The 23,738-nt window shown below is 38.0% G+C and overlaps 1 protein-coding gene across 1 annotated transcript; it reads right to left on the reverse strand.

Moving 5' to 3' along the window:
• Positions 1-608: 608 nt before the first annotated feature.
• FAF2 (Fas associated factor family member 2) lies at positions 609-23,258 on the reverse strand. The gene is made up of 11 exons (XM_070738963.1): positions 23,100-23,258; positions 12,865-12,933; positions 11,942-12,076; positions 11,061-11,137; positions 10,446-10,584; positions 8,269-8,354; positions 7,948-8,039; positions 6,303-6,480; positions 4,359-4,530; positions 2,585-2,728; positions 609-1,376 (listed from the first exon to the last, which is right to left on the reverse strand). Exons 1-11 carry the CDS (start codon positions 23,160-23,162, stop codon positions 1,194-1,196), a joined length of 1,338 nt encoding a protein of 445 aa, XP_070595064.1. The 5' UTR covers positions 23,163-23,258; the 3' UTR covers positions 609-1,193.
• Positions 23,259-23,738: the final 480 nt, after the last annotated feature.

Raw genomic sequence — 23,738 nt, forward strand, 5'->3', positions numbered from 1 at the left:
CCTCAACTCCACACTTGGATTCAGAAGAACTCATCTGTATAAGAGTCAAAAGTTGATTTCTTTGATTGCCCTTTTTCTCTGAATCCTACTGTTACTACATGTGTTGTTTAGAAGTTGGCAACTTGAAGAGAATTTGGAGAAATTTGCCAGCCAACTCCATTCCTCTATTGGGAAACCCAACTTTGAGGCTACAACCATAATAAAAAGATCGGTCTGCATGAACTGGTACTATAAAATTCAGAGGTACCAACCACAATGTTCATCATCCCTGCAGCCTTTTAGGTCGCTGTAGCACCTATCAACATTGACAAATGACCTTACTACTCACCTGGCTCAGCAAAGATTATGAGTCCATGCTTCAATGCTGGTTTTTCTATATTTTTCAGTCACCACTGCAGAGTCATCGGATTAAATTGCAAACGTCTTACACTAGCACAGAAAAAGGCTCATCCCAAATGGAGTGAGGCTGTGTTAAAGTCAAAAAGAGTGTCAGTTCCAGACGGATGCTCTACTACCGTTGTTGGTCTGCACATGGTTGGGACAAGGCATTATGTCAGACTGGTACATTTGGGCTGGGTATTGAAGAGGCAGTAAGACACTGACAGGTGTTAGCACAGGCACACTAGAGGCAGAGTTTATTACACTATGCAGCTAACAACCCTGGAGAAAAAAAAACCCTCTGCTGTTATCAACAGCTCCATATTTAAGTGGAAAAAAATCATTGTTAACCCATTCTCCTTTGGTCATTACAAAGCAAAAGATATATTTAAGGTATTTTTTACAGAGTGAGAAGCTGGAAGAAAATAACCTTCTATCTGACTCTCCCCGATGGGGGGGGGCAGATCTCAACCTGGCTCACAGGTACGTTTCTTTAGCTGTCAAAAGCAGCAAAACGTCAAATTTTCTAATGTCAAAATGATGGTGTAAATTATTTCCAATAAAAGCAGCGTTTACCAAAGGCTGCCATTTCTGACCCTCTCGGGACGCCAATTGTGGCTGCTCCCATCCGCCCTCTCAAGGTCAAAGGGGCCGAGTGTGTGCGAGTGTGCAGTTTTGCCTGCCAGTTGCAGTCACATGACATGGCTGGCCAGGCCATGTAGTCTCTGATCCCTCATTTGTATGCAGCAGTCTTTAAAAAAAATATTGTATTATAATAGGAATTTCTCTTTCCATCTCTGTATTTTGGGTAAATGTCAATCGTCCGTGAGGTCTTGCACAAAGAGAACTTCCGTGTGGCTGAGTCCGGCTTCTTGCAGCGTGGGTGGGTTAGGCCATTCCTCTGTGGGAAGGCAGGGCAGGACACGGCGGGGGAAATTGGCCTCAATCTGGAACTTTTCCGGACTCTCTTTCAAAGAGAATAGGAAATCATGGATCACCTGGGAAAATCATACAAAATATCAGTCAAAAGGATTTGTTCTGGCGAAGTATCACAATGAACAAATGCTCACTTTACAACAATACCACTGAAGACTGGTACCGTGCAATGAGTAGAAAGCTTTAAATGGCAAGGTAGAGACCATAGTTCCCTCTAAGCTGAGCAGTGAGCAATCGCTCACTTAAAAATCATCATCAACTCAGAGTTTTCCAAACCTGCCCAGAAGCTGAGAGGGAAAGAGTGAGAGGGAAGGATAGAGAGAGGAAGAGAGGAAGAGAGAGAAACAGATAGAAAAAAGAGAGGAAGGAAAAGAGAAAGAAAAAGAATGGGAGTAAGGAAGAGAGAGAGAAAATCAAAATCTAGTTTGAAACTAGCTCAACTATTTAAGTGGCATTTTGATATTGATAGAGTTGCCCTATTATGAATTCACTGTTATAGACACACAGTACAGTATTTTATTTTGAAATTCTCTGAGGCAAAACAGGGTGGGTTTTTTATTTATTTGTTTGTTTGTTTGTTTGTTTGTTTGTTTATTATTTCTGTGCCGCCCAGTCCCGAAGGGACTGCCGCTCAGACACTATACTTTTCCGCCCCCCCTCAAAAAAAAATTAGAGGGAACACTGGTAGAGACCTCCAAGAAATCACACCCTTTGTTAAATAAAGCGTTCTTATGATCTGTAAATTATTCCTTGGTTTCAACAAAAAAGATAGTGGCTCGGATCCAGGCTTCAGTAAACAAAACTCCACTAACGAATACTGGTGGAGAAAAGGGGAAGCGATATCCCAGCCCCAATTCCTCATCCTTTCTAACCATCCCCTGAAAATTCCTCGAAATATTTGGAAATGGTAGTACAGCACAGAGGTGGAAAGAAAAGATATTCCATATCCAATCCATTCGCTTCCTTGGGAGCCTGAATAGTACAATAAAATAAACACTGGATGTCCATGTGGGAAACTGAAGTCCTTAATAAGTGCCTCTTCATAGCCTAATTTATTTGGCACAATTCTAGGTCAGGTGAGAACTGAACAATCAGAATCAAAAAATGGTAAGTGCAGCATTGTGCTTTGCTTCACCCTTTGACTAAACCCCACACTGCTGTTTTAGCTTGCTTGGGGGGGGGGCAGCTTAACAGTGCACATTTTTGAAGGCCAGTCATATAAAAACATTCATCACTCCTAAGTTATCATTTGTCCCCCTCCTTTTCTTACAGTTAAAGATTGCGAAAAGTGAAACCTCCTTTCCACCCTGGAGTCATTGGGCATCTTGAAGATGATCTTCACACTTTCAGGATCATCAGGATGTGGCTCAGGGGGAAGGCATTCAGATTTCCGTTCCTTCTCCTCTTGCAAAGTCTAGAGGGTTAATTGGAGAGACGAGTAACAAGCAGAAATTCAAAAAACATAGCTAAACACAGGTATCAGGAAAACGTAGCAACAGTCATGGGGCTTAAGCAGACTCTCAAATCTCAATCCCTTTAGACAAGGGGCCCCTAAGCTTTCTTGGTTCATGGTTTCCTCAGCATCTCAGCAATATTGCTGTGGCACCTCTAGAGGTCCCTAAACTGTGCATCCAGATGGTGAAGCACCAAAGATAGCTCACTAACGATTCTATTTATTAATTAGTAAAATACCATGTCTTGAATAGCTTGGAAACTGCAGCTCTAGATACAAGGTGAGGATTCAAATGTGGAAATGCAACATTTCAAGCAAGAGATTTAACAACAATAATAGCCAAACTCCTTAATAATTAAATTTGACAGGCATTAAAATCTGCAGTAAATTTTTTTAAATATATTCATTGAAACTCCATTGAAAGGTTCTGTTGAACAGAGGAGTTTAGCAAACTTCTAGAAGAAAATGTAATTATGCACATTCTTTACTTCTTGGGGAAAAGTAAATTTGAACAATTTGAGCCATTCCTTATATAAATATTTCAGAACTTGACACCTTAGCACATCAGACTACAGGTAGTGATATAATCTTTATAAATTAATCTATTATATATTAGAAGCTTTTATACACTTTCTCATTACAAAAAAAGTTCAAAACTGAATGAAATACAAATTAAAACATCTAACTCCTAACTCATTTCCATCTTGCAGGTTGAGTCTTGATGTGCGAGAACCAGTGGAGGGTTGCTCCCAGTTCTGCAAACCGGAAGCGGCGGCGGGAGGCTCCGTCCACCTGCCCTGGATGCTTCTGTGCATGCATCTGCAAACTGTAGTGGATTTAGAACCCACTACTGGTGAGGACACTTGTTATTTGGCCTAGTACAGTATTCCTTAAACCTTTTGCTCAGGAACCCCACCCCACCTCCCCCACAAAATATGGTGGGGACTCCAAAACAGCTTTTGTTCATATGGGTTATATTTATGATTCACATTCGCCAGATTAAAAATTAAAATTGATACACTTGGAGATATTTATTGAATCAGGTAGAAATGACAATGTTGCAAACATCTTCAACAGGCGGATAAAAAAATATTGATTTAGTGTCCTGGAACAGGGAGTTGGAGAACTCCTAGGGGCACACAGACCACATCTAATATATAGGCCTGCAATGGTGAACCTATGGCATGCAAGCCCGAAGTGGCACGCGAAGCATATCACCTGGCATACGCGGCATTGCCCATTCCTCTTCCGGGTTTCTGGTGCTCACGCATGCATGGCGATCAGCTGCCCTTTGTGCGTGCAAAAGTGCCGGAAACTGGAAGAGCTGGTCTTCCGTTTTCTGGTGTGAGCATGCGTGCTGGCCAGCTGATTGTCGCATGCACATGGGTGCCAGTAACCAGAAGTTCATTTTCCAGCGTGTGCATGCCATCTGGGCAGCTCCTCTTCTGGGTCGCAGCCCCGACGAGCGCACGCTCCCTTTTTGGCACTTGGTGCTGAAAAGGTTCGCCATCACTGATATAGACTAATCAACTAGAAACGCTATATCCTCTAATCTATAATTTATTCTAAGACAATCAATATCTCTTCTTACCTGCCGCCTTCTCTCCTCTGCCAGCTTCTGCTGTTGCACCTCTTCCTCCTTTCTCTTCTTCTTCTCTCGTTCTTCTTTTTTCTTACGATCTTTCTCCTGATCTGCCCGTAACGAAGCCAGGTATGCCTCATCCTGTTGCTGCCTCAGGACCTGAGTTTGGTTTCGTTCTTCTCTAATATAGAAAGGAAAATTTGTTCTAATTAACAAATTAAAAGGTTTTTTTTAAATTAGAAATTATAGAATAGCAATTTCTGACTTTTTAAAATAAGCAAATGCATTGAAGAGTTAGGATTGTTGACCACTTTTCTATCACAACTTGAGTACACATATGGCTGCCCTACACAACGGTATGTCCCAAAGATACTTTTTCCAAAAGACAACAGGACTTTCTGGGTTCTTTAAAAACATTTTGCTTCTTGTCCAAGAAGCTTCATCATTTCACAGGTGGAACTGAAGAAGGTTCTTGTATAAAAACCTTTTCACAGAAATAACAAAGAAAGTCCAGTTGCCTTTTGGAACAAGCACATTTGGAATGCATAACCTGGACGATTGGGAATCTCCATGCACATTTAGATAGCAGAATTTTCAAATTGAACTTCCCACCAAGTGACAGCTACTTTCTTTCCAATCAAAAATGAAAAGCATTCCAAAAATAGGTGAACACTTCAAACCTGTAATCTAGATATATGAAAGATAAAGAACTTATCAAGAGGAGAAGTGTTTTTTCCTTCTTTTCAATGGAAGATGTATTTCATCCGTATGGAAATGCACCAATTGCTGAGACTATAATTAGATTAGTCTAAAACTAATTGTAGTTCCAACGACTCTAAGGTCCTACTGGATCTGATCCCTGGAGCCTACCTTTGAGGCTGAGGAAGAGATTAAAAGTCTGAGAAGGGGAATGTAACTTTTCAACAGCAGAAGGCAACATTGTCACACTTCTGATGTCTTGGGTGAGGCACAGAAGCAACACCGTCAGAGAACAGTTCTATCTCATCTTTATTGCTCCAACTTTCCCCCAAACGTCCTCATGTTTACTGCAGGTCTTGGAGCAAAGCTCTCAGATGTACTCCCAACAGCCTCTGGCTGCGAGTAGTCCACCAAAGTTAGCAAGGCAGCAACCAAGGCAAGAATTCCAGCAAGGCAGGCAAACTGGACAAGGCACACAAGGCAAAGCACGGCAAAACCCAGGCGTTGGCAACTGCATATCAGGCTGCATGGATTCAACGCTTGTTCCCGACAAACGCCCCTCCCAACAGTGTGTCTGGTCATAGCATATAATCTATCAGTTATGTGCATAGTTATTAATTTGGTCATGAAGCAGACAAATAAAAGTTGAATAGAGTAGATTTCTGATATTATGAGGCATTAAATATATTCCTGCTTCCCACTGAACCAGATCCTCAGAGATCAGAATGCCTGAGTTCATACAACACTTCACATAATTTGTCAGTTTTCTTACACTGCTGAGCGAATCAAATCCATCAGATTATAATTTATTACTTCATGTGTTGTTTGTATCAATCAAACAAACTGCATCTTATTAAGCAATCTATAATTAAAACAACCATAAGCCATAATATGATTTATGAATCTAGTTAATTTCAATTTTCGGTGACTGAGAATAAACTAAATTAAAAAAAGATGTAACATGAAAAGAAATATGCGTGTAAACTGCATTGAGTTTTTGATGAGATACAGTATATTATTTGTTAGAAACAAAAGACCCCTCTTTCTCCCAAAATAGGACATCCCTTGATAATAAGCCCAATTGGGCTTTTGAGTACATTGGTAATAAGGCCAAGTGCATATTTAAGGGTTCAAAAAAATATAAGACAGGGTCTTATTTTCAGGGAAACATGGCATCATACTCCATTTTTTATTCAATATTAAAATATTCTGGAAAACAAAGGAACAAAATGGTGTTACTTTTCTGGTTAATACCTTTCCAGTCGCTCAGACACTAGGTATGTCTGATTGGAATCCATAATGAATGTCAATTGGTTAATGAGATCATCAGGTTGGATAAGTCCTTCTAACCTTCCAACCACAGTCATTTTACGATCTTTCAGCATGATCACTGCCAAAAAAGGGTAGGTGTTCTCACGCAAAGCCTGAGACACTGAAGAAAATAAAGCAGAATCACTATTTGCAACATTTAACATTTAAATTGAACTACATTATTTTGTCTCTCAATTCTTATTAATAGCCACTCTGACAGTTTCCAGAGGAAAACATTTCCTATTTCTGTTATAAATATCTTGTAATTCAGGATGACAGAGATTGGGGTGTGATCTTTATTCAAATATTCCTTATTCATAGACCTATAATTTTATTCCATAATGGACTGTAAAAAAAAAACTTGTTCAAGCTGCCACATTTATTTCTACTCTAGGATGGAACTGTTTCTTTGTTCTAATCTAAAAGCACAATAGAATAATACAATTTATATCAAGCAATGGAATATCAGAAAAGTGGTCTCAAAAAGTAAGATTTTCATAATTTAGATGCCGAGATCTGATTTCTCATAGCAAACAATCTGTACTTCAATGAACTGTGAAATCCTGAGTAGAATCTCCTCAAAAGATTCAAGGCAAGATAGAACATATAATAATGGCAGATGGATATTTAATATCTGACTCTTAACACTTATTTTCAAATAATCAGAAACAATAACAAATTCCTGCCATATTATGGATTCCAATATCCATCAAAGGCGGACTTAAATAAAGGTTGCTGTAAAACCAATATTTTGGATAACATCTTGCTCTTGCTTAGAAAGCCTGATTTATTAAATATAATAGCATCATCTGATAATCCAGGATAATTATTAATATGCAACTTCATTTTTAGAAGGACAAATTTATTATCAATACTAATTAGATTTAACAATATGCTCAATGTGAATTCCAAATGGGATTGTTCCATACATTCATGAAGTTCCTGCATTATTGGAATTTTTTTTCAGCTTCCTTCCAAATTATCTTCAACGTGGAACTCCCTTTTCTGATTTGACACTTCACCAAAATACATTTCCTTTGTTAATTACTGCATACTTGACCCGACTACCATATATGTTAAAAAAAAATATCTAAAAATCTTATTTTTACTGCTTACACAAAACCACACATGAAATTTTACTGCCCTTCCCTGGAAACATGATTTGCAGATCCTTACTAGCCTTTTTAAAAAAAAAGCTAATTATTCCTAGTTCTAAATTGTATGTGGATTAATTAAAAATCTCTGGTAATAATATAAAGTTTTATAACTACCAATTATTTATATACTTTTATTGTCAGAAATGCCAATGGAACTCCATTCAATTATTTTTATTCACATCAGTTGTAAATTCTTCATAGTCCAAGAATACCTTTTTCCAAATTACCTAGTCTCCTAATGAAGATTTAAAGTTTCTAAATAACATTAAAAGTTATTTAAAAATGTAAAACATACCAACATTTAATGGGATTTATTTCCCAGGAAATATATGTAATACAGCATCTAAGACTATTCCAGGCCAAAAGCACCAATACACACACTCACTGTTACTTCTGAATAATAAGGCCAGATATGTTACAAGAAGACATACCTCTGTATCCTTCCGGTTTATTGGTAGAACATGCCCAGAAGAGCATCCTGGTGTTTATGAGGGAAATTACTTCTGGTGCACAGAGTGTACTGCTGCAAGAAGAGGAGAATAAACAGCGTACTTGAAGCCACATAACAAAACATATTATTGATTTATTTGATACATTTATATCCAGTTTTGTTTAGGAGCAAACAACATTGTTCATAGTGCTTCCTCCTTTCTTTTTTCCACATAACAAGGTTGTAAGGTAAATTAAGCTGATAGTTACCGTGACTGAAAGTGACTTACACGCAGATAACTTGTTGACTTAGTAACACCTACCGACAGAATTCATCAGTATCTTGATGATCATCACCATGCAGGTAAACGAGGAGGAAGCGTAACTCCCTCTTGGCATCATTCAGCGCCTTGAAAAACAGGATTTAAAAAATGGGATTATAGAAGATGTATAAAAAGGTTTGGTTTGCAGAAGAGACAGATGATCTATGCCTAAAAACACAAGGCCACATTTTGGATGTTTCTATCTGAGTATGTTTTTCCTAGGAAAAATGGTTGGGCAACAGGCAAAAAGCCCGGGACATAAGCAACTGAGTGTAGGCAAGGGAGGTATGGGAGAGGGGAAGTATGGGAATACGCCATTTGGGTAGGAGTAGAGAAATGGTACAGAGTTGCTTTAGAACAAATAGTCTTAAACCTGAATACAGATAATCCTTTACTATGACAATTTAGCCCACAGTTGTTATGTAAACCTGGCTTCCCTATTGACTTTACTTGACAGGTTAATTGCAAAAGGTCATCAAAGACCCTGGGACCCAGATACCATCATAAACATGAGTCAATTGCCAAGCAACCAAATTTTGATCACATGACTATGGGTATGCTGGCAATGGGCTCATATTTACGATGCAGTATCACGAGGTCATGTGACTATCTTTTCCAACCCTCTGACAAGCAAAGTCAATGGGGAACCCAGATTCACTTAACAACTGTGCTACTAACTTTCCACTGCAGTGATTCATTTAGCAACTGTGGGAAGAGAGGCAAGTGTGTAAGTCGTAAATCTGGTCATAAATACAAAGTGCCATTGTAACTTTGGTCACTAAATGAATTGTTGTAAGTTGAGGATAACCTGTATATACAGTACTTTGCAATAATTTATTCATGAGGATTAATGTGGATTTCCATCTAAAAGACAATTGAAAGATGACGTTAGAACTGTGTTGGATACCTTGGAATATTTGGAACAATGTAATACAAACACAATACAACAAAAAACCAAGTTCCCCTAATTTTATGCTTCTGACCAATGCAAAAGTGAGTTTGAAACAGAACTGTGTACAAACGATAAACTTGTCATTGCTAACATCTATAAACTTTGGTTGAAATTTGAGACAGAAGCGCAAGTGAAAGAATATGAGAAAGTGGGCTAAAATTTTGGTTATGATATACAAATGGAATAATGAGAAAATATGTGGCTGAAAGTTTTGAAATTTATATAATATTCTACTCTTCAAAGTTTTAAATAATAAAACACTTGTGTGAAACCAAAATGTATAAAGATATTTTGAATTCAAGCTGGAAATGTAAACAATTTGAAGGGATATCTTATCATGTTTGGTGGATGTGTAAAAAGCAAAAAATAAAAAATAAAAAAATTGAATTCAAAAACATGAACTCAATGAGAAGACTACAAATAGTCCTTTGCTTACAACCACAATCGGAATCAAACTGTTCATTACTAAATGATGCAATCATTAAGCAGATCACACCTTATTTTACAATCTTTTATGCCATGGTCATTATACAAATTATGTGACTATTAAGTGAATCTAGCTTCCCACATTGACTTTGCTTGTTGGAAAATACTTGGGAAAGTTGCAAATGGTTATCACTTGTTATAATTTTTTGTAAGCATTTTCCCAATTTTGAACAGTTGTTAAATGAATGATTGTAAGTTGAGAAACCACCTGTAATATACAATTAAAACAAGAGAGATTTCTTTTTGGATTAGTGGACAGTTAGAAAAAAAATCATGAAACTTTATTTTTATATTTGAGAAATGCAGGAAGAATATTGTATGTTCAAAAATGGGAAGATACAGTGCTAACCACAACAAAGGAATGGATGGTGATGACCACAGAACATGCAGAGATGGCTAAATTTGACTTTTTAAATCAGAGATTTACATTTATTGCTGACAGCAAATACCTTACAGACTTTTTTGTTCTTTACCACTTTCTCCCTATCTTCATTAATTTTTGTTAAGTTTTTCATAATTAATTTTTATAAAGGAACCCTTAACGAAAATGCAACTATTGTCTAATCACAAATAACACTATCAGAATTTCAAATTACAGGTTTAAATTTTACCAGTATTTTTTTTTGAAAAGAGAAGGAATTGCAATTATGCTTCGAAGGAAAGCTTAAGAGTGGCTTTCTAAGAGATATAACAAAACAGGATTAGAATTCCATTTATCTGAGTCAACATTTCCACCAACCTGGCTGTATGTTCCCTGATAGAAGACAGGATGTATTCTTCCATATTTTTCTTCAAAGATATGAATAAATGAAACAATGTCCCCTACAGGGTCAGTGACCCGACTACGAGGATCAGGACGGATAAAACGCAAAGCAAACCTGAGAGAAAACAGGATCAAAAATTTTGATTGCTACTTATTTAAGAATCTGAAAATGTGAACTGACTAAGGTCTTTGGTGATCTAAACTAATCCCTACATGATCAGCTACAAAGTTTGATTTAAGTTTATAAAACACAAATATTCATTAGGAATCAATCAATACTGATTACTGATTATATTTCTATTACATTTTTATACTTCAGCATAAAAAGGTAAGAAATGCCTTATTGAATCAAAACACAATTTATGAGCCTTCACACTTTTATACAATTTCTAATGCATCTTAGTTACTGAGTGGCTTACTAGAAATCTGGCACTTATCCATTTGTAACTCAATCTTATTTATTTGTGTGCTTGTGCATGTGTGTATACCCATGTATGTGACAGATTAAATTAATTAACAAAAATTTAAAAAAATTAATTAAGGATAAACTATAAGGTTAATATAAACAAATATTAACTCAGCTGGACTTACCTAAATATATCAAGTAATGTGTAATATGTAAATCGGAACGGAAGCATTATCAAATAGTAACCCCAACCTAATAAACCCTGAAAAAAAAGAAAGCAATTATCAGTATATTCCTTTTATACACGCAGGTTAATGTATTTTTAAGTCATTATTTTAGTGAAAAATTAACAGAATCAGGAAAACTGCTGCCATTAAGACCATAAAGACAACATCAAACTATCATAACTAATGCTCCTCTATACTTTCTCTCCTCCAGTGTGGAAAGTATTATAGTATAACAATGACACAAATTTTAGAATTTTCAAATGCAATTTTTTTTTAAAAAAAAATGGAAACAAGGACATTTATTAGCTTTTAGGGCATTAATGAACATTAAAAATAGCTATTTAAAATGGTCAGTGGCTACTTCATGTGACATTTTCATTCTACACAGAAAATAAAACACTTCATGAATATACCATATATATATTAGCATATAACAAATGTGGGTAGGTTTTCTGCTAGGACAGCTTCACTATTTTGATGGGTAGATGTAAAATATGTTGCTACACAAAATAAATAAGTTAAGCCTCCCAGAAGCTTCTAACGTACCTGTTCTATGGACTAATTCAGCAAAAATAAGTGCCCTACTGGAAACATAACTGCTGTGTTTACTATTTACAGTAATGTTACAAAATGAAATGTGCCCATTGGGGAGGCTCGCAAGCCATCTCTTCTATACAAAGGGATTCCTAGTGATTCAAGCAAAGTGCATGCAGCACACGAACAATCTATAACACAAAAAACACAAAAGGAAAGAACTTTCCTTCTGTTGGTCCTTTTCACATTAGCAACAGAGAACCCCACTCTCCCCTTTTTAAGCACATTCAGATAAAATAACCTGCCCTTGGCTGTGGCCTTGAAACAACATAGCTGTAGATTCTGTGATCCGCAGTGTTGACCTGCAAGGGCCGAGAAGGTGGTGGGTTGAAGACACTTGGGACTCCCTCTTGTTCATTTAATCGGTCCTGAACAGCTGCCTACAGACGGAGACCCAAATGTATTATGGTCCTATTACAGAAATTATTATACTATTTTGAATACAGAAGGAATGACCTAATGGACATAGATCTATTGACAACTTGCAGTTTGAAATAATTATTAAAATGTTTAAATAGACAAAATGTTTAAATTTACAAAATGTTCTTTCAATTTAAAATGCTAAGGAATAGTTAGAAACAATCAAGATGATATACATTCAAATCTTCCCAGTTTCATCGCCATGAAAATAATCTTTGAATGAATTAAACTGAAAGACAGTAAGTGGTTCAAAGCCATCTGCTCCAGAGATGAGTGAGGTTTGAATCTGGGTGTTATACCATGTCCATTAACCACTTATGGGCTCTAGAACTTGAACATTTCAGAAATCTAACTTCTTATATATCTCAGTTTTCAATTAAAGAATATACCACTTTTTAGTTCTTATAAATGAGGTATACATGTATTTGAAAGTTGTACAGATAATCATATGTGAATACATTACATTTGTAATAATTAGATGTAGACCAGAATTGCAATATTTTGCTGAATTCCATACTTCTTCCTCAATTATAAGAATTCTGCAGTGAATCAAAGCAGAATTATGCAAAATAAAGGAAGTTGAGTAGTTATGCTTATTAATATATTTATAATATGTGAAATAGCTTTGTTTTATTACTAAGCATATCTGATTATAAGATACATTAAAGAAATAACTCATATCAATGTCTTTCACAGATGTAAGACTATAATCAGTACAATAAGAACGGAGAGCCAAATGGCACAGTACCTCTATATTCCAGTTGTGTTGCTCCAGTGTATGACGACATTGGTCCATAGACTCTATGCCAGTCAAATCCTAAGGCCAAAGGAAGTGGGAAAACCAATGTCACAAAAGATATATTTCTTGAACTAATTAACATTTATTTTTAGTCACTTCTCTTAATAATTCAGACATCAGCCCTAACACACCCAATAATTAAGCAATGCTAGATTCTAAACAAACTTTATCTTTAATGCTTAGCTTTATTTTAAGAAATCCTATGATTCTTTAAAAATACTTGGAGAAAACCTTTTTTTTTTTTTAAGATTTCTATTACTTGGAAAAAGTCCAGCTCTCCCATCATGAAAATAGTGTGCCTAATTGATGAAATGCTTCATGGTAATTCTTCTTGCACCAGTGATCATTTCAATAGATCATGCGCTATTCCCCTTTTGGCATATCAATTTGCAATCAAAACTCTTCTCTCCTCTATATTTAACAGTATTCATCCATTCTCAGATGTACTGTTGGTAAAGATATCAGGGACCAGTTTTGTGGAAGACAATTTTTCCATGGATCCGGGGGAGTGTACAGATTCCTTGCATGTGCAATTTACACTAGGGTTTGCATTCCTATGAGAATCGTACCTGATGCTCTGAGATGGAGCTACGTGATGCCACCACTAGGCAGTGGCTACAAATGCAAATGGAGCTTTACTCACTCACGCCACTCACCTCCAGCTCTGCAGCCTGGTTCCTAATAGTTAGACACACTTTTGGTCTGACACTGATTGATTTTCATATCTCATTAATACTTGGATGGACTAACAGAATTTTCCAATAGCTACAACACAGCTGTCTACCAGATTTTGCAGTATTTCATGCTTCCTGCCGCCAATGAGCTTTATGGGGATGCTTACTTCATTTTCCAGCAGGACTTGGCATCTACCCACACTGCCAAAAGCACCAAAACCTGATTCAATGACCATGAGATTACTGTGCTTGATTGGCCGGCAAACGCGCCTGACCTGAACCCCATAGAGAATCTATAGGGCATTGCCAAGAGAAAGATGAGACGTGAAACCAAACAATGCAGAAGAGCTGAAGGCTGCTATTGAAGCATCCTGATCTTCTATAACACCTCAGCAGTGCCACAGGCTGATAGCTTCCATGCATTGAGGCAGTAATTGCTGCAAAAGGGACCCAAACCATGTACTGAGTACATATGCATGCTTATACTTTTCAGAGGTCCAATATTGTTTTATGTATAATCCTTGTTTTATTGATTGCATGTAATATTCTAATTTTCTGAGATAGTGGATCGGGGTTTTCAAGAGATGTACACCATAATCATCACAATTATGGCAAATCATGGCTTCAACTATCTTGCATTGCGTGTAATGAGTTTCTCTCATATTACGTTTTACCTTTTAAGTTGCATTACTGAAATAAATGAACTTTTGCACAATACAGTGGTACCTCAAGATACGAACCCCTCGTCTTACGAACAACTCGAGATACGAACCCGGGGTTCAGAAAAAATTTGCCTCTTCTTACGAACTTTTTTCGTGTTACGAACCCCAAACCCGAACTTCCGGGTTCAGCGTTTGGAGGCTGCTGGGAAGCCCCCCGGCTGTTTTAAAAGGTCACAGCCGGGCGGCGGGGCTTCCCAGCAGCCTCCGAACGCCGAACCCGGAAGTTCGGGTTTGGAGTTCGTAACACGAAAAAAGTTCGTAAGAAGAGGCAAATTTTTTCTGAACCGTTCGGAGGTTGCTGGGAAGCCGCGCGGCTGTTTTAAAAAGTGACAGCCGGGCTGGGGGGCTTCCCAGCAGCCTCCGAACGCCGAAGTTCGGGTTTGGCGTTCAGCTTCGGGAAGCTGCTGGGAAGCCGCGCGGCTGTTTTAAAGGTCACAGCCGGGCTGGGGGGCTTCCCAGCAACCCCCCGAACCCCGAACTTTTGCCGAACGTCCGGGTTCGGGGTGTTGCTGGGAAGCCCCCCAGCCCGGCTGTCACCTTTTAAAACAGCCGCGCGGCTTCCCAGCAGCCGCCGAATGCCGAATGCGGAAGTTCGGGTTTGGCATTCGGCTTCGGGAGACAGCTGGGAAGCCGCGCGGCTGTTTTAAAAGGTCACAGCCGGGCTGGGGAGCTTCCTAGCAACCTCCCGAACCCCGAACTTTTGCCGAACTTCCGCGTTCAGCGTTCGGAGGCTGCTGGGAAGCCGCGCGGCTGTTTTAAAAGGTGACAGCGGGCTGGGGGGCTTCCCAGCAACCTCCTGAACCCCGAACCCGGAAGTTCGGCAAAAGTTCGGCGTTCGGAGGCTGCTGGGACGCCCCGCCGCCCGGCTGTCACCTTTTAAAACAGCCTGGGGGCTTCTCGGCGGCCTCCCGAACGCCGAACCCGGAAGTTCGGGTTTGGCGTTCAGTGTTCGGGAGGTCGCTGAGAAGCCCCCAGGCTGTTTTAAAAGGTGACAGCCAGGCGGCAGCGGGTTTTTTTGTGGGTTTTTTTTGTTTTGGTTGCACGGATTAATTGACTTTACATTGTTTCCTATGGGAAACAATATTTCGTCTTACGAACCTTTCGTCTTACGAACCTCCCCCTGGAACCAATTAGGTTCGTAAGACGAGGTATGACTGTATTCTAATTTTTCGAGTTTCACCTGTATAGGGTAGACTAGGAATTTGAAAAACAACTTAGAAGGCAATGCCCAATAACTATCATATTGTTGCTGAGAAAACCACATAAACATGTAGAGGAATTTGCCAGGAGTTGAATTAAACACAAATAAAGCTTTATCTTATTACTTCTGTAAGTACTAATTGGGTGGTCATAAATGCTAGGCAAAAATTAAACTTCTTAAATCATAACTATAAAAGTTGAGTTATTGTAACACAACAAGCAATAACTAAATTCCTGATGACTACCACAACCATCACACACACACACAAAATTACTTAAGAGAAGAAAATCACTAGGTATTTTCCCCAGGAATAAACTGGTCTATCCTCAGTGACATACTGCACTGAGAAAATGCATGCAAGCATACTGAAAAAATTCAAGGAGGCCTCAGGCATTCCAGTTACCCTGTTAAGCTGGTATTCCTGGTCTTGTTTTATATATCTTTTCAAACTTAACTTTTGTTGAATATGTAGAAGCTCTGCAAACCAAAGGATTACCCAATCAGCATTTTGCCATAACATTAGCTTATGAAGTTTTCAAAGAATCTCAATTCACTCTCTCAATACTAAAGATATCTTACAACCCTCTCCCTGAAATAAGTTTTTAATTACGGTAAGCTAAAACAAAATCTATAAACATCCTCCTAAATTATATACTTGGTTGGACAAATGCATCCAATATTTCTGTACATTTCTAGGCTCTATTGCCCTTTTGCATGTAGCCTGCCTGTTAGAACTTTCTTTATTAAACTAGATGAGAGAGGATAGTAACCTTATGTGAGAGAACTAACAACATCACACATCAGCATTTTTATGTCGGTTTCAACATCACAAAGAGGCAGATTTTAGCAGCATGCACTTTTTAGCTAAAACCAAATTTCCAATATTCTTTCCCTTGACTTTGTACCATAATGCAAGAGTCACAAACAATTGAATAAAGTTTCTCTGATAAAATTATCATTACAGTGAACTGGAGCATTTAAGTGCCCTATACTGTAATTTTGAAAGACCTGAACATTCATAATGTCACAACCCTGTGAAAATATGGAAATATAATCTCTTTGATGTTGCAAGAAGGACAATCATTAAAGTACACTTTCCCCGGTGTTATAATCCAGGAATTAAAGATTTGTATAATGCAATATTTTCCTCACAAGCTGTCAAAAAACATTCAAAATAATCAGTAGTACTATCAGCTGATTTTCCTTCCTCTTCTACATTTAAATAAAATAACTAAAATGAAAGCTATCTTCCTATCTGAAATTCTTGGAATTAATGAATAATAAATAATAAATGGAGGGGTCTGTGGTGAACTCTGAGCTTGGTTGTAAACATTTCATTACCCAAACTAGATAACATCATCAATTCTAGTAGGGAATGGAGTCTGCCCTAAATTTATATTATAATGGCTTGCCTTGTTAGTGTTGGTGGAGTGGCCTTGGTGGGAGATAGTTTTTTGGGTTGGGCTGTTACTGATGGCTAGTTTGGCAGTCCTTTGATTGGAGTATTGTTTACTTTTTGATTTGTTAGTCAATCTACACTCATTGGGTGTAGATTGTTGCAGAGAAATATTTTTGTCTCCTTTTTTAGCTTGTTCGTGGTCTCTTTTACACAGTATATAGATTTTGTGTCTTTATATCTATTGATGGATGATTTGAAAAAGTGCCCGGCTTCCAGGAATTCTCTATCATTTTTGGACTTGTCTTGGTCTAGGACAGACAGAGTTTCCCAATTGAATGTGTTCAAATTAAAGAGTTTTCATCAATTATCACTCATTCTGGAACTGCTTTTTAGGCTATGATAATAGGTTTTACTGAATGATCCAATACTCTGTACTTCAACTTTAGAATATAGGTAGTCCTCAACTTATGACCACAATTGAGCCCATAATTTATGTTGTTAAGTGAGAAAATCCGTAAGTGAGTTTTGCCCCATTTTAGGACTTTCGTTGCCATATTTGTTGAGTGAATCACTGCAGTTGTTAAATTGGTGGTTCCGTAAATCTGGTTTCCTCACTGACCTTTGCATGCCACAAAAGAAGATCACATGACCCCAGGACACTGCAAACTTCATAAATGTGAGTCAGTTCTCAAGCATCTGAATGTAAATCACATGGCCATGGGGATGCCAGAACAATCATAAGAGTAAAAAATAGTCATAAATTATTTTTTCCGGGGCCATTGTAACTTTGAACAGTCACTAAACAAGTTGTTACAAGTCAATGACTACCTGCAATTATCTATTTTAGGTGAAGGGCAGATTTATTGAGCATTTATTTGTCCAATGAGAAGTATTACTGTAAAACATATTCCATAAAGATACATTTTGAACTTTTTTGCTAAATGTAATGTAAAAACACTAACCTAGAAAATATGTTTTTACTCAAGACAACAGAGAAACAAATCTTAGTTTAACTCACTCATATTATAAATACAATACCAATTATGGATTATTTTAAACGAACATCCTAGAAATGCCAAAAGAGTGGCAATAGGCTATTTGTATGCACTTCAACTTTCATATATCCCATTTTTCTTATTAGATGAGGAAAGAAAATAGTAATATAGTGCATTACTACTATGCCATAAGGACATTTTCTGCAATGAGATAACATTTTCTACAAGATGATAACAAAAAGTATAGCACCAAAAGAAGAAAGGATGAATTTTTTTATGTCTATTAAAGCCACTAAAATTTTTACTAATTTTTTACTAAAATCCAAGCATATTATATCAAACCAAAGTTAACTTTTTTTATAATTTTAAGAGAGAGTCAAACACATTTTAAAAGTGTTCGATTGGATCAGACTATCCCTCAGGCATGTGCTGTAAAATGATCAGTTTGTTAAGACTTATTACAACTGTAGAAACTCTACAATTTATAGTGTATCAATTCAATTTTGATTCTTGACACTTCGACATGTTGGTATATGATGAAAGATGGCATCTCTCACAGGTTGGAAGAAATAATCATAAATATTATCCATAATAAAATGGTTACATTTTTTTCTTTTTCTTCCCCACCCCAATTTAACAGCTGCGGTAATTTCTTTTTAGCAAAATATTTAAGAAGAAACCTGTCTAAATACAAACATAAGCTCTAATTTAGTTCTGCATTTTCTACCAATCCCCAGTTTTGAGCTGTTCCAGATCACCTTTAGATCTTATCACCAGTTTTTTTATAGTAATGAGGAACAAAGCAGATTACGCAACTGTGAAGTTGCTGTACCTATTTCAGCTATTAGTTCCCTTTCATCCCCACTAAAGATATAAAAGAGCCAAATTTCAATTGTACTTGATGTGGGCTTGAAAACAATACCTTCAGAATCCTATATATTTTTATTTCCTGAATACTATTACTACTGTGTCTTCATATATATATATATATTGGGGGGGGGGGATGTCTGCTATTAGTCTTCACACCCTTTAGATTTTTATACCTGTATTTTATGTAACTATAGTGCATGTCTTGTGTGATGATACAGAATTAAATAAGTCACTATGCTGAAACTTATTTATTTGATTTCTATTTGTGGTGGAATCTGGTACTGAATCTAGAGGGAGGGAGGGAGGGAGGGTCGCTCACAAGGAGCTAAGAGGAAAATCAGTCTTGTGTCCTTGGTTTGCAGAAAGAAGCCCAGAAGGGATCCTCCCTAAAGCTTCACAACTCCCAAAGGTGCTTTTAATAAAAAGGCAAATGGACTCGCTTCCCATTCAAGAAAGGTCTTCAGCTCTGACTGAATAATGGGGAATGGAAGGATTTATATTATTTGCAGTCACCTGAAGGTTGGTGGTTAGCTCTCTGAAGAGTCTGCTTGAGGCCACTTGAAGGTTTATCTGTACTCTCAAGGCCACCTGAATTAGAGTGCCAATGGATTGTGCACTCTTCTTGGGACTGCTGAGAAGACCATGTTGCAGACAGCAGATAAGTGGTGTCATTTTAAAAAAAAAGCACTTTCAAGGAAAAAAAATCTAAGAGAGTCTGGTTCCTTTTAAAAAGCACATTTGGGACAACCAGAACCTGGATGATTGAGAATCTCCATAGCCAATAATCCTTCCCCAGTTTTATTCGATAGTATAGTTATGCAGAGTGTGCTTTAGTAAGCCTAAACTTTTGCCTATTGGCAAACAGCTATAAGAGTAATACCCAGAGCAATTGACTGTGTTGCTCTTTGTGGCTGACAATATTCTTCAATATTCTTTTATTTTTAGAACATTTCCTTTTGGAAAACAGTATGCACAGTGTAAATTATTTTCTACAGAAAATACTAAATATGAAGCTCAGAAAATATACAGAATTATAATACAGAAATTATAATTGATTTTGACAGCCCAATTTAAGTTACAGACAGATATGATGGTAAATGATTATGAGTAAAATCTATCTTAGAGAAGCAAAAATTTCAACTTAACTAAAAGCAACTTGGGTTTACTAAAATATGAGGGAATATGCTAATCCGCAATAGCCAAAAATCACAATACATTTGGTAGTTCCTTTTCAAATTAAATGCATTAATAAAAGGCATGTTTTTGTGAATTACAGCTCAGCTACAACTACAGCTATGGTTCATGAAAGTTTATGAACTGGTCCCAGTGACCGACCCAGATTGGTTCCAGCAAGAAAAAATATGTTTATTATTAAAATATATTAGTCTGAAAAGATGCTACCATGCTCTAATTTCTAACTGGGTATCAGAAAATCAGAAAATAGCTTTCTTCAATCATGCATTATCCAGATGTGCTGTATCTGCTATTTCCAAAAATATGGACCAAAGCAATACTGGCTAGTGTTCTCAGAACTGTAACTTCAACTGACACCAAACTGGTAAATGTTGATGTACAGAATTATGCAAAACTTAATTTCTGTTCTGTTCAACATTCAAGTGGAATAGAAATTGATAATGAAAGACCAGACATCATATTGTCCAAAATCAATTTTAAGGCAACAGATCTATTAAACTAATTACAATGAATAACTACTGGTTGGTTACAAATTCAATTCAATTCAATTCAATTTATTGGATTTATATGCCGCCCCTCTCCGAAAACTCAGGGCGGCTAACAACAGTCATGAACAATATACATGAACAATATACAGTAAAAATCCAATACTAAAAACTAACTTAAAACCCCTTAATGTATAAAACCAGCATACGTACAAACATACCATACATACAGTTGTATCAGCCTAGGGGGAGAAGAAGTCTTAATTCCCCCAGGCCTGGCGGCAGAGGTGGGTTTTGAGTAGCTTACGAAAGGCAAGGAGGGTAGGGGCAGTTCTAATCTCTGGGGGGAGTTGGTTCCAGAGGGCCGGGGCCGCCACAGAGAAGGCTCTTCTCCTGGGTCCCGCCAAGTGGCATTGTTTCGTTGACGGGACCCGGAGAAGACATCTCCCCCTGGGCATGTTTAATTTATATATGGTATGCTTGTGTGTATGTCTGTTAGTATATGGGGTCTTTCTTAAATCTTTAAATATTTTAAATTGTCAGATTATTTATGATTTGTTTCCACGTGTTGTGAGCCTCCCCGAGTCTTCGGAGAGGGGCGGCATACAAATCTAAGTAATAAATAAATAAATAAAATAAGACCCACTCTGACCTAACTGGCCGCTGGGATTTGTGCGGCACAAGGCGGTTCCTAAGGTAATCTGGTCCGGTGCCATGAAGGGCTTTTAAATTATATATAATCCAATAGGCTGAACATTTAAAAATGTTAGGGGGAAAAGGAACAGCTGAGGTTGAAACAGGATCTATATATAATCAGTAGCATTATGGAATAACAGGGAATAGGAAATTCTCTTCTTCCATTATGGATCAATGTGGAAGTATTCCCAAGGACTTGACATGGCAGGGCTTGGAATAAACACTATGTCCCACAAGCCCAATTCAAACCCCTCACAATAGTGGGTTTATTTTTATAGTCATATTATTTTTCTTTCAAGAATTGTAAATATTCCATGTTATACTTGCATCTCTTTTAAAAACCAAGAATAATACAACAGAAGTTGCATATGCAGGGGGAATAATAACCCTGCTCTCACTATAGTCATGTAGGAAACTGCTGTGAAAAGCCAAAAGAAACTGAAGGCAGCAGCGGAAGACTTAATTGGCTTTCCCAAATTTATTATAAAAGCTAAATATAACACAGTCATAAATGGTAAGGCACATAACAATGCAATAATGGTTTTTTAGCTTATGTATCTAATATATATATGCCATCAATTAAAACCAATTAAAGGGAGATTGGACTGCCATTTGTCCAAAATAGTGCAGGAACTCAGGCTTGGGGGGGAGGGAATCGGGAGGGGGGTTGGACTAGATGACCTACAAGGTCCCTTCCAACTCTAACCTGTAAAGTGTGAAATGTAATTAAGAATTCTAACTAGTTTTATTGGAATTTATTAGTTTTATTGTAAGAGTTGCCAACTTTTCTACAAATTGTCAAAACTGTCCTGGGTGATATCCTCCCTAATACGCTCATGGTGTAGTAAACATGAACATCTTATGCTTTTACTTACTCTTTCAAGAACTACAATGATTTCTGTGTACATTATAGCTCAGTGTCTTAGAACAAGACAGAAAATTTAGCATTTGACTATATACATACCACTTCACAGTGCTTTACACTGTGAACTCTCTAAGCAGTTTACAGAGAGTAAGCATATTGCCCCAACAATTTGGGTCCTTGAAAAGCATAAACCCATTCATGTTCACCTCATTTACCTATAATCTTATGTCACTTCTCCTTTTATTTATTTTACTTTATCAAATTTACTGGCTGCCCATTTTACTGCAACTTTGTTAAAATCAACAGGATTTTTATCAAAATCAACAGGAATATCAGTCATGTCTGGGACAAGAAGTATGTAGGTATCAACTGTTTTATTTGATGACAGAATATTGTTACGTTTGATCTTGGCTTGTGGAACTATAATACAATGGCTATTCCATACTTCGGACATGGACAAATATAGGAGTAACACTACACATTTGTACGTAGGAGGAATCCATTACAGCTTATTCAAACTAAAGTAAATATTTATAATAATGGACTCCATGTCAACTTATCATTTAGGGTTGCCTGGAATGGATTGGAAAGTTGACTCATTTCCTGTTGTCTTTAATCAACTTACCGTGATTATTGCTACTACTACTGAATTTCGAAGGCAACATATAAATACATAGATTTCAAGCAAGTCCATACTTTACATTACAGATTTCTCCCCCACCCCCTTATCCCCGTAATGTCCCCCCTTGGGGGGAAAGAGCCATTTGTTTTACGCAGAGCCTCCGGCAGAAACCGCACAAACAAACAAACAAACACACACACAGAGGCAAAAGCTTTACCGAGCTCCCCTAAGAATCGGGGGGAGGGGGGACTGCCCTTTTTCCAAGCACCACCATTCCATACCGCACATGGCCCCGCTGCCATCCCACGGCCAGCAGCAGCGAATGGCCAAGTGGCTCCCGCCTTTCCCTGCACGCTAGAAACCCCCGAGGGACGAACTAGACGGAGCTCTAGCAGGAGTCGCCGGCCTCCTCCTGTTCACCCAGGCCCGCCCGCCCACCAGCCGTGCCCCGCGGCCAGCACCTGGAATTGAAGGAGCTTCTCCGTTTGCTCCGCCGACAACTCCCGCTCGTCCGGTGCCGCCATTTTGCCGCCGCCTCTGACCCGCAGCTGCGTCACTCTTACGGATGTGACGTGACAATTCGAAGCTTCCGTTTATGCTCTGCCCGCGCGCGTCACCATAGAGGTTGGCGCTCTATTTCAACCCCCCCCTCCCGTTGCTGTTGCGCAATGCCACGCTTCAGCGTTAACTGTAATTCTATGAGTAAAAATGGACCTTATGGCTTGAATTTGCGAAACGGTGGCCCAAAGAGAAAAGAGATCCCTCCTTTTCTTTTTAATCACGATCCGTTAGTGGTACATTTTCTGTGAAATCGTCGGAAGTCATCTTTTGGTGGTTTTTAATTCGTGTCAACTTGATTGAATACACATGCGCGCGCAGCGTTACCTGCAAAACGCGGACAAGTTTCGACAGATAACCAGCTGGAGAGCTTTCAGCAGGTGGAGTTGTCAATGACGCCTCGGAAGTGTAACCCATTGTTTAACCCTGCAGGTTAGAAGTGGAACCAAAGCTAGCTTAGATTCGAGACAAAAAGCCAAGCTACAATCGACGTTACCTCAGTCCTAAGAGGTCTGGAGGGGCGTGCTGCGTGCATAAGCGCG

Source organism: Erythrolamprus reginae, chromosome 2, assembly GCF_031021105.1.
Source record: "Erythrolamprus reginae isolate rEryReg1 chromosome 2, rEryReg1.hap1, whole genome shotgun sequence".
Classification (NCBI taxonomy): Eukaryota; Metazoa; Chordata; class Lepidosauria; order Squamata; family Dipsadidae; genus Erythrolamprus; species Erythrolamprus reginae.